The following is an 11,704-nucleotide window of genomic DNA, read 5'->3' as shown; positions in this document are numbered from 1 at the left end:
TATGTGTGTGTGAGGGGTGTGGGGAGGGTTTTTAAAGCTTATTTGGGACTGCCAGGAGTGGCAACCAGGTATTAGGATAAAGATTGCTTCGTTCTTCACTGATTACTTCTGATTACTTGTCTTAAGGACTTTAGGCTTACAGAAACTACATTAGTAAGAAGTCAAGGTGTATTAGTTATCTATTGCTGTGTAACACTGCAACTACAAACTTGGCAGCTTAAAACAGCACACTTTTCTCACAATTTATGTGGATTAGGAATATGATCATGGCTCTCAGCTGGATCTTCTGCTGAGTGTCTCATAAGACTAATGAGGATGTTAATCAGGATTGAGTTCTTCTCTGGAGCTTTGACTGAGGAAGGATCCACTTCCCCATTCATGGTACCTGGCAGCACTCAGTTCCTTTGAGCTATAGGACTGAGAGCTTCAAGTTTTTGCTGTCAGTTGGCCAGAAGTAACCCTCAGCTCCTTGCTACATTGCAGTGGTGAACATGGCTGCTTGCTTTCTTATAGGCAGCAGAGGAGAGACCAGTAAAATTGATGAGGCAGGTATCATAGGAATAACCTTACGAGTGTGTCCTCACAGGAGTTGTAAAATATAGGAGGTAATCTGCTAAATATATTGTAGCACATACTTATAAAAAGGAACCATAAATGCAAATGTTGGGATGAGAAAGTATTGGCCTCATTTTTAGAACTGAGTTAATTTACCACTAGGTGGTGGTGTAGTTGTTAGGCTTAAGAAACTACTACATTTATAAAAAGCTCTTTGCTCTGCATCTTTTGAATTAGGATGGAAGAGTGGGGTGCCTGCCGCAATGCTGAAAATATACCAGAGGGCTACAATAAAGGAACAGAAGAAACCAAGGTTTGATATTTTCTAAGGCAAAGAATTTTGATTCTCTTGGCTTGCAGCATCATGACTTAAACTAGTTAAAGTCAGATAGTATATTCTAGTTATATGGGTTGAGGGAAGAGTTGGTCATTTTCTTTTGTGAAAGTGTTACCCATCTTTAAACTTATATGTGTGCTTAATGTTATTTGAATTCTTATTCTTATGGAATTTTAGATTTCTCAGAAGAAACCGAACACTTCAGAAATTTCAGGAGCAATATGCTTTTAAGCTAAATATTACAAAGCCAATATTTAATTTGTAATCAGTCTTCGGATGCTAAGGATTTTTTCATGAAGAAATTCAATGACTATCTTTATTTTGTTCAAACTAGGTGATAATCATGGTTTAAAGTTGGAGAAACAGGAGAAATTTTACCACCCCTATGGGACTAAAATAGGCCTTTGGTTTGAGGCCAGCTAAACAAGGCAAATACTATTATAGCAATCTCTGTGTATACCTGAGGTGCTTGTAATTTTGGAATAGTATTGAATATAGTGAAATTCTAGGAAAGCAGAAGAAAAGTGGTAGTTTCTTTGGAAATTTTAACAGGATTTGACAAAATGAATTAAACTTCAGATAGTTCCAGGGGATTTTAGAGTACAGAAATACTTGTACCTCCATGTGTATATCATGATGACACTTCCTGAAGAGCTTTGAATTTTTAATCCTGGTTTGTGATGCATTAGTTTATATGGGATGTGTCCTGAGTTGCTTCCTGCTTTAGCCATTATTTCCCTTCTGCCATCTAAAACCTTGAATGTTACTTGCATATTACTACTATAATCTCCTGATTTTTAAAATATGTGGCAAAATTTATCATGCAATTTATTTCTTGTTTTAATAAAGAACAACATGTACTTCTTTTTTTAAGAAGAAAGAACCTTAATTCTTCCTTCTTCATAGAAAGAAGACTAAGGATTGTCAGTTTGTAGCATGATTATTTTTGTTTTAGTCTCCAGAAAATCCATCAAAGATGCCCTTCCCCTATAAGGTGCTGAAAGCCCTGGATCCAGAAATCTATCGTAATGTAGAGTTTGATGTTTGGTTGGACAGCAGAAAAGGTAATGAAATATCAACAGGATACTTTTGAATCCAGGAGACTAATTTTGCAAATTATGTTGAACATCTCTTAAATACTGTTATAAAATCAGCTTGGTACTTTTTATCTTACTCCATATATGATTTAAATCCAAAGGACGGAACACAGCTTTAGAAGTGGCAGGGATCTTTTAGAGTCTGATGTTTGCCTGGGACTTCAACTTTAAAAAGACTATGTCGAGATAATCTTTAGATAGCCTTATGAAACTTTTAATGACTGAAAACAGGCTCATCTTAAATTTCATGTGTTACGACCACCTTCTTTGATAAATCAGTAGGTTAGGGCTGTGGGACAGCCTAACTCACCAACTGTTTTTGTGTGGTCCATGAGCTAAGAATGGTCTTTAATTCTTAAACGGCAGAAAAAATTAAAAGAATAACATTGTGACACATGAAAATTATATAATTCAAATTTCAGTGTTCATAAAATTTTACAGCAGAGTTTGAGTAGTTCTGAGTAGTAGTTATGGCCTAAGAAACTGAAAATACTTACTTTCTTGCTCTTTGCAGAAAAAATTTACGAATCCATGAAATGGGTCATTGTTTTTCTCCTTATAAGATATCTAAAGTGATAAACCTAGGCCTTAAAGTTTTGCCTTCAAGATAAGCCTTTAATATTTCACATTCAACTCCTTGAACCCTGAAAAACCTAGCTAATGTCTCTTATAGAGACAATCTAGAATGAGGTTAAGACCTTGGGAAGCACAGTAAGTTGTTGTTTTTAAAAAAAAAAAAAAAAAAAAAAAAAAAAAAAAAAAAAAAGATTGATTTGAAGAAGCTGAATAGTGTTACTTTCAATTGTACCTCTTTAGTGTTTGACTGTCTCAGGTTACAAACTCCCAATTTCCACCTATTTATTTTTTAAAGCACAAAATTTTTCTGGAAGGTCTCTTTAAATTGGCTGCAGAAATAACCCGTCAAGAATGATAGACTGGCCCTTTGGAGCTTTAACCCTATTTTTACTTATAATGGTAGTGCTGTCAAAGGCACTATCGTAAAAGTAAATGAGAAATTAAATGATATAGGAAAGGAACCAGTAAAGTTGAGCTTGAATCTTCATTTTCTTTTAATAGAACTTCAAAAATCTGATTACATGGAGTATGCTGGGAGACAGTACTATTTGGGAGACAAGTGTCAGGTTAGTTCCTTCTTCAAGAATCAGTAATTTGTTTAAGAATATGCTTGCAGTCATAATATGAGTTGAGCAAGACTTACAAAGTACTAGAAACTTTTTTTTTTTTTTGCTTTGTTTGTTTATTTTTCTAAAGAGATAGGGTCTAGCTCAGTTCCGTCGGCTGGAATATAGTGGGATGCTCATGGCTCATGAATTCCTGGGCTCAAATGATCCTTCTTCCTCAGCCTGTCTAGTGGCTGGATCTACAGGCACGTACCATCATGCCTGTCTAATTTCTTTAATTTTTATTTTCTCTTATAGAGACAGGGTCTCACTGTGTTGCCCAGGCTGGTCTCATTTCTGGCCTCAAGTGATCCCCTCACCTTGGCCTCCCAGTGTTGGGATTACAGGCATGAGCTACCACGCCCAGCCTAAAAAAATGTTTTTTTTTTAATGTTTGTGTTACATTTTCATTACAAATTTGGTGATTAGATGTAAGGTTCTTTCAGTATGTGCTACCTCCATGCATCCAGACTGGCAGTGTTGAGATGAATAACTTTAAAAAGTAGACACTGAACTCCATTTGGAAAAAAGTGGTCTTTTGTTTGGCAGTAGCCATATCTGTCACTGGCCTTGAGACTAGATGTATTCTCTTTTCAGGTTTGCTTGGAATCAGATGGAAGATATTATAATGCTCATATCCAGGAAGTTGGAAATGAGAACAATTCAGTAACAGTCTTTATTGAAGAATTGGCAGAAAGGTAGGAATATTATAATTTAAATTACTAAAATCTTTGGTTCCTGGTTCCATTTGGTAATATTAAATAGAGAATTACCAGGATGCTAGTAAGATAATCAGAATTTTATCTGGTATTGGCCTAGGGTGACTTACCTTGAATTATAAAAGCATGTGCTGAAGTATGAAATCTCAATATAGGTATTAGATATGTATGAAAGTTTTCAAATCTTAGTCACTAGACTACTTATTAGAAATACTAAGTACAATAGAATTCTGAAACAAAACTGTTCATAGTAATTGGCAAGTTGGATTACTAACTGAGCCTCTGCCAGTATAAAAACAAGCTAATTTAGTCTTTCTCAAACTTTACCATGCACCAGAATTCCCTGGAGGGCTTGTGAAAACACAGATTAGTGAGCCCAGTCTCTGAAGTTTCTGATTCAGTAAGTCTGAGGTGGGGCTCAAGACTTTTAATTTTGAACAAGTTTCCAGGTGGTGCTAATGCTGCTGGTCCACTTTGAGAATCATGAAATGAGGTTATGCTGCCCTAACAACCAAAACATCTTAAAACAATAATGTCCTTTCTCCTTCATTTAGCATGTCCATAGTGGGTCAGCAGATGGGATCCCGTCTAACAGAGATTCTAACACGTGCTTCCATGGTCATAGGGAATAAAATGAAAACATAACAATCCATTTTCTGGATCTTAAAATGTCTCATATTTTATTGACCAGAGTGGTTTACATTGCCAAGCCTCATGTCAATGGGGTAGGGGAATATAATTCTCCAAGGAGGTACAGCAAATATGTGTGAACTAATACAGTTTACCAGTCTTTCTTCTGAAATGTGATCGGTACTAGAAACAGCAGTGAAATTATAAAAACTACTCTTAGGTTTTCTAACCTAAAAAAAGGGGAAGCTGTTGTCAACCAGGTTTTAATAGAATACACTTGAAGTATAAGGGGTGGGATACATATTTTGAATGAGAGTTAAGTCTGTGTTGCAATATCTTCATGGTGATACCTTTAACTTTTAAGGCACGTTGTTCCACTGGCTAACTTAAAACCAGTTACCCAAGTGATGCCTTTTCCTGCCTGGAATGCTATGCCCAGTCGTAAAGGAAGAGGTTACCAGAAAATACCTGGGGGATATATCCCAGAAATGGGTTTGTATGCTAAAGGTTTTTTTTTCCCCCTTCATGCACTCCCTTTAACTTACCTACATTGTACTATTTTTTAAATGTATGTAATATGTCTTGTTGTAGGGTAGATTTTCTCAATTTCAGCACTACTCATAATGGAATGGATACTATTTCATTGTTGGGGGGCTGTCCTGTGCCTTGTAGGATGCTTCACAGCGTCCCTGGCTTCTTATCCACTAGATGCCAGTAGCATCCTCTGCCTAGTATGACAAACAAAAATGTTTCCAGACATTGCCAAATAGTCTCTAGGGGAGGGAGAGGTAAGATTGTCCCTTGTTGAGAACCATGGTTCTTAAGGGACTTTGTGTAAACTTAAACACTCATATGTGAGAGCTAAAAAGAAAAAAAAAAAATTGATCTTGTGGAGATGAGTAGAATGATGGTTACCAGAGGCTCAGAAGGGTGGTGAGGATTGGGGATAAAGAGGAATTAGTTAATGGGTACAAAAATAGATAGTAGGATTAAGGTCTAATATTTGGTAGTGTAATAGGGTGATTATAATTAATAATTGTGTGTTTCAAAATAACTGGAGGACTGGATTTGGAATGTTCCCAACACAAAGAAATGGTAAATGTTTGAGGTGATAGATACCCTAATTACCCCGATTTGATCATTACACATTGTATGCTTGTATGAAAATACTGCATGTACCCCATAACCTACTGTTCTGCACTTATAAAAATTAATTAAAAAAAATTAAGCTGACATGGATCTTAGACTCTAAAACTTCAGGGGAAAATATTTCTTAGAGAACTAGAAAAACACCTCATAGAAGCAGCCAGGGATATTAACAGGCATAATTTATTAGAGAATAGTAATGTATGTGATTGGATGACTCAGTATTTTTGTTTTGTTCTGTTTTGTTTTCAAGGAGTCTCTGACACCCAGGCTGGAATCAGTGGTGCAGTCTTGGCTCACTGCAACCTCTGCCTCCTGGGCTTAAGCAGTTCTCCTGCCTCAGCCTCCCAAGTAGCTGGGATTACAAGTGCACACTACCATGCCCGGCTAGTTTTTGTATTTTTAGTAGAGAATGGGGTTTTACCATGTTGGCCAGCCTGTTCTCGAGCTCCTGATCTCAAGTGATCCACCTGCCTCAGCATCCCAAAGTGCTGGGATTACAGGCATGAGCCACCACGCCCGGCCATGGATAACTCAGTGTTTTGATGACCTATACTAACCTGCCCATACTGGGAATAGTTCCGAGATATACCTCTTGATACAGAAATTACCTGCTGGTTTTGCCCTTCCAAATAAAAGATCTAGCATATCCTTCAAAAATACAAAAATTCCCTCCCTACATTTATTTGGTTTGTTCCTAGGGGAAGCATTGGAAATTTTAAGGCAGTGTGGTGGTAAGAGTACACTGGGCCTTCTGCTGTGGTTATGAAGCTTATTTGCTACTTCTTTGTTTGCCTGAAAGTTATATCAGAGATGGACATGAGGCAACAGAAGAAGATGTTCAAGAAAGTTCGAGGGAAAGAAGTGTACATGACTATGGCTTACGGCAAGGGAGACCCCCTCCTCCCACCCAGGCTACAGCACAGTATGCATTATGGGCATGATCCTCCAATGCACTACTCAACAGCTGGCAATGTTATGTCTAATGAACATTTTCATACTCAACATCCATCTCCAAGACAAGGTCGAGGATATGGGATGCCCAGGTAAAAAACATTGATAGATTTGTATTTTCATTGTCTAGGGAAATATGAAGCAGTTGAAGAGATATAAGAAGATAGAATGCCGTCAAGATGAGTGTCTGTGTGACATACAGATTGTATTTCCTTAATAATAGTCTTAATGCCCGTATTGCAGAGAGCAGAGCTCTTTCTAGTTGAATGTATTTAGAAAGATGGGTTAGTTCTATTTGAGTACAGAGACTGACTACTTAGGGTTAGTGAATAGAGGGTTCTATTTCCCTTTCCCTTTATTCTTAGAAATTCGTCTTGGTTTATAAACAGGCACAACATGCCGGGCCCTAAAGTTGGTTTTTACCCAGGCCCAGGTAAAAGGTGCTGCCAGAACTATGATAACTTCTCTTACAGATCTCGGTAAGTATTGTGTTGAGAGAAAATGGGTAAGCCTGATTTCATTGCTGAACATTAATGTTTTAAAAAGTGTCAACTTTGAGATATTTGAACTGTTATTTGTAAATTAGGAGCAGGTTACTGTATTTCATCATTTCTACTTTTTAATTATTTGAACCACTTAAGTTCATTTAGACGTAGTCACCGCCAGATGAGTTGTATGAATAAGGAGTCCCAGTATGGATTTGCTTCAGGGAATGGACAAATGCCCAGGGGCTTGGAAGAAACGATTACTTTTTATGAAGTTGAAGAAGGGGATGAGACTGCTTATCCAACTTTACCTGTGAGTGGATCAAAGCTTTACTCAAAAAGCTGTTTACTTGTTTCATTTATTTTTTTGAAGTAAAGGCAATGTGGATAAATTTTAGATTTTGTACAAATAAACCAAGCCTTTTCTGGAAAATGACAATGAGAAAAGAGACATTTTCTCCCACCTGTTCCTAGAGAAGGGAGTAGAGGTAGACTAATAATCTTGCCTATATAGTATGGGTGGATATTTTCTATTTTCTTGATGATTACTTCATATGTTTTGTATTCTAAAGTGCATGGAAAACATTTAATTACGGAGTTCTCTTACAACATCAGTTCACATTGTTAGGCTAGTTTTTTAAAGTGCCTTTTAAAACATTCCTCTAGCTTTTTTTTTTTTTTTTTTTCTGACTGTATAGTGAGAACTACAGTGTATGTGTGTCTCTTTGATGCAGAATCATGGAGGTCCCTCTACAATGGTTCCTGCTACTTCAGGATGCTGTGTTGGAAGGCGGGGACATAGCTCGGGCAAACAGACTTTGAATTTAGATGAGGGCAATGGCCAGAGTGAAAATGGTGAGTCAGTAACAGTTAAATATTTTTTAAAAGATTCTTGTGTCATTAGCACATCAGGGCAGTGAAGTAGACCAATTTGTTTTTGGGGTCTCTCTCTGTTTCAGTAGCATAATTTTGAAAGAGTTATATAAGTTCTTATTGCTTGCTGGGTTTTGAATATGTCCTGGTATTTCTCAGAATAATGGACTTCTATTTCAGTAGGCTGCTACATTGTTATAACTTGTTTTCAGCTCTCTGCCTAGGTCTTTATTGAGTTTTGACTTTATGTCAGATATCATTATGGAAAAATCTATTCCTTATTAGTAAGGCATTGTTTATAGTTGTCCTCACCATTTGTATAACTACATTAGGCTTTTTGTGTGACTGGCTATTATTTTTTAAGACTGCTATGAAGTAACTTCTTTGCCCAAATAAGTCTATTTAATCTATAAACATTACTCTTTATTGAACCTTATGTGATACCCACTCTACTAAGTCATTATATTCATAATATAGTCATTCGTGTGTTCTTCTGAGGAATGTGCTATCCCTATTTTACACATGAGGAAATTGAGATTCAGAGGGCAAATGACATGGCCAAGGTCATATCCTTGGCAGAGATACAATTTTTTGTAACTCTTTTATTGAGATATAATTTACATATCATACAATTTCAGCTATTTAAAGTATACAATTCCATGGTTTTTATTCAGAGTTGCATAGCATCACCACAGTTAATATTAGGACATTTTTATCACCACAGTAGTGAAACCCGGTGCCCATTAGGGCCATTCCCCATTTCTCCCAGTCCCCAACCCTTCGCAATCATCAGTCTGTTTTCTTTCTCTATTGATTTGTCTCCTCTGGACATTTTATATAATTGGAATCATACACACACACACACATACCCTTAACAGTTTTTTTATATTGCCTCCTACCATGGAATGTGTTTATTTTTACTTTTAAAAGATACTGTATGTGCCTATTGTAATAATTGTGGAGCATTGAATGGCTTGAGGCATTCCGAATGACTTATTAATAAGTTCCTTATTTTCTTGTGGTATTGTTTTTTTTTTTTTTTTTGTTACTAGTGTAGACGAAAATAGATATTTTTTAGGAATTTAATAAGTGAAAAAATCTAGTACACGAATGATTTGTGAAAACTTTGTACATGTGTCCATGCATGTGTTTAAGGACATTTACTGTCTGCTGTTATTTACATGACCCTTTTGTCTTTTAACCAAATCTTTGCTCCCACTTTAAATCTGGAGGAGTTGCATGTGTGTTTGATAAGTGGTGTGTTTTAGAATCAGATTTACTTTAGAACTGTGGGGTTATATTTGTCGGAAAACCATCCAATTGAGTATTGACTTTGCATTTCAGTGGTACAGAAATCTTAAAATACTTCAGTCTGCTGAGCCATCCTTTGAGGACACACTGATTTTGCATGTATTACTTACATGAAACAGATTGAAAAACAGATGAGGCATAACATATTCCCTTAATGTCCACCAAAGGAAACAGTGGATTATACTCATACTTTGCATGACCATTGAGTATTTAGTATATGTAAAGCAATATGCTAAGTTATTTTCACTTCTATTAACCATCCTCAAAACGCCTATGAACTAGGCACTGTTATTCCATTTTACAGTGAAGAATTGAGGCATAAAGATTAAATACTTGCCTAAAGTCATGTAGTTAATTACAGTTCACATCTAGGCAATCCTCACTCCAGAGCCCATGTGCTTAATCACCACACTGTAGCCTCCCTGGAAAAATTGGGCACAAGTGAATTTTCACCTCTGTCTGACCTCTAAGAGCTAAGCAAATTTTCAGAGGTGAGATTTGTAAAGTTTACAGCTAATCTCTGTCTTCAGTATTTGTTGACTAGTCTGAAAGCTCATATCACTTTCCAGGATGTATGCACTTTAGTTTTGAGCATATAACCATAAAACTGGAGGAAAAAGCAAGTGCTGACCATTTGGCTCTGCTGAGCTAAAAAGACCTATATAAACACAATTCTTGTGTCTTTTTTTCCCAGGGGGATATCATGAAGAATGTCTTTATCCTGCAGGTCAGTAAGATCTATAAATCATCTGACATTCATCATTGTTTATAGAATTTCAAGCTATAAAATAATGCTCATTTTTTACTTTGGCTATATTCTCTAGAGCCAGACTATGAAACTTCAGGTGTTTATAGCACAACTGCATCTACAGCAAACTTGGTAGGTATTTAATAATAGCAAAGAGTTATAGCTTCTACTATTTACTAGGGTACTGTTAAGAGCTATACATATAAATGTATTTAAATCAGAACAACCCTGTGAGGCTTAGTATCATTCTCCTTTTGAAGATGAAGAAATTGAGACAGAAATTAACTTATTTTCTGGAATTAATCTATTTAGAGATATTCTAACAGCAATAATGATCTTTTAGAAGATTTTATGATTTTTTATTAGAATGGATCATAAATCTCACTTAATATAACAAAAGTTTGCTTCTCCCTTATGCTAGTAGAGGTCTATAGAAGGGCTTGCTCAGGTACTCAGGCTGATGGAAGTTTGTCCATGATTGCTAAGGCAGGAAATAAAATTTGGTAAATGGTGCACTGGCTTCTACAGCTTCCACCAGAGATGATACATGTCACTTTCTTTTCCATTTCACTGGCCAGAGCAGGTACCACTGAAGAGTTTAACTTCTCTGTGCCTGAAAGGCAAAAAGAAACATTTTAACAGTGCTAATAGCTATATCATTCAACTTGCTCTCTCTCTCATAGGCAGAACACTTGTTTCTACCTCAAAGGAGGCATCCTAAAAGGTCCCATTCAGTGTAATCAAACTCATAGCCTAAGATTTCTGGGCTGTGTGTAGTACTTGTTATATTGGGTCCAGATGTGGCTTCTTGTGATCTTGAGACCAAAAACCAAAAATGCAGATTTTTTTTTAACCTCTCTCCCCAATTTACAATGCTGAAGCAGGCACTGAAATTCCCACTCAGAAAGGGGGAAAATGGGAGATAAAAAACAGTTACTGTCCTGTAGCCATTCTGAGACCTTTATGGGCAAACGTTATAAGTTCCCCCAGCGTACTCATGGGGACTCTTCCCTGAAGAGTTATCTTGTTCATTTTCTGAGGCTCTTGGCTACTCCCAAGGCCTATCCTTACTTGGCAATATTTCAAGTAGGCATTGGAGAATAATCCTTCCTTGGCAACTGAGCAGCTTTCTAAGCTTGCTACTTACAGAAGATTTGGAGGCCCAAGGGTGGTTTTATCTCAATTGAATGGTTTTAGTTTTGGCTCATGATTTCTTTGGCTGCGAGATTATTTTATTCTGCTTCTTTTGGTTTCATGTACCAATAACCATACTACAATTCTTTTCCATAAATATACTACTAAGACTTGCTATAATTCTTTGTGTTTTTAATCCTTATATTTTTCTCTACTTGATTGCAAGTGGCTTGAGTTTATCTTGCGTTGATGGAAGAGCCATGCCTTTTGGAAACTTTTCTACAGCCATTTTGTTGAAGTGCAAGGATTTACTAGATGTTATACCCTTAGTTGAACTCTGGCTTTGAGACATCTTATTGCATTCAGGGGTTTTTAACAAAAGAGTTGCTGCAAGGTTAAGTTTTCATGTTGTCGTTATTCAATGCATTCATCAATATTACCCTTTATAGTTTAGGGTTGAAACAATTGTTCCTTCAACCCTATGAGTCCCTGTATGCAAGGAATCTAGTCCCTCTCATTCCTGCCTGCAAACTA

The 11,704-nt window shown here is 36.6% G+C and overlaps 1 protein-coding gene across 13 annotated transcripts in view; it reads left to right on the top strand.

Moving 5' to 3' along the window:
* ALG13 (ALG13 UDP-N-acetylglucosaminyltransferase subunit) overlaps positions 1–11,704 on the top strand; it is a 114,818-nt gene that overhangs the window by 35,850 nt on the left and 67,264 nt on the right. For 8 of the 13 annotated variants that reach the window (XR_001817472.2, XM_037729087.1, XM_017502133.2 and 5 more), the window contains exons 11-19: positions 793–868; positions 1,848–1,956; positions 3,067–3,131; positions 3,768–3,868; positions 4,884–5,011; positions 6,468–6,711; positions 6,985–7,098; positions 7,261–7,417; positions 7,839–7,959. Coding sequence is in view for 11 of the 13 variants with exons in the window: in XM_037729087.1 (XP_037585015.1) it covers positions 793–868; positions 1,848–1,956; positions 3,067–3,131; positions 3,768–3,868; positions 4,884–5,011; positions 6,468–6,711; positions 6,985–7,098; positions 7,261–7,417; positions 7,839–7,959 (1,115 nt within the window). In the remaining 2 variants the exon portion in view is untranslated. The other 5 variants (XM_017502137.2, XM_017502138.2, XM_017502128.2 and 2 more) reach the window with 5 other exon arrangements.

The sequence above is a fragment of the Cebus imitator genome, unplaced genomic scaffold, assembly GCF_001604975.1.
Source record: "Cebus imitator isolate Cc_AM_T3 unplaced genomic scaffold, Cebus_imitator-1.0 Scaffold292, whole genome shotgun sequence".
In the NCBI taxonomy this organism is placed as follows: Eukaryota; Metazoa; Chordata; class Mammalia; order Primates; family Cebidae; genus Cebus; species Cebus imitator.
This window is presented reverse-complemented; position numbering and strand designations above follow the sequence as displayed.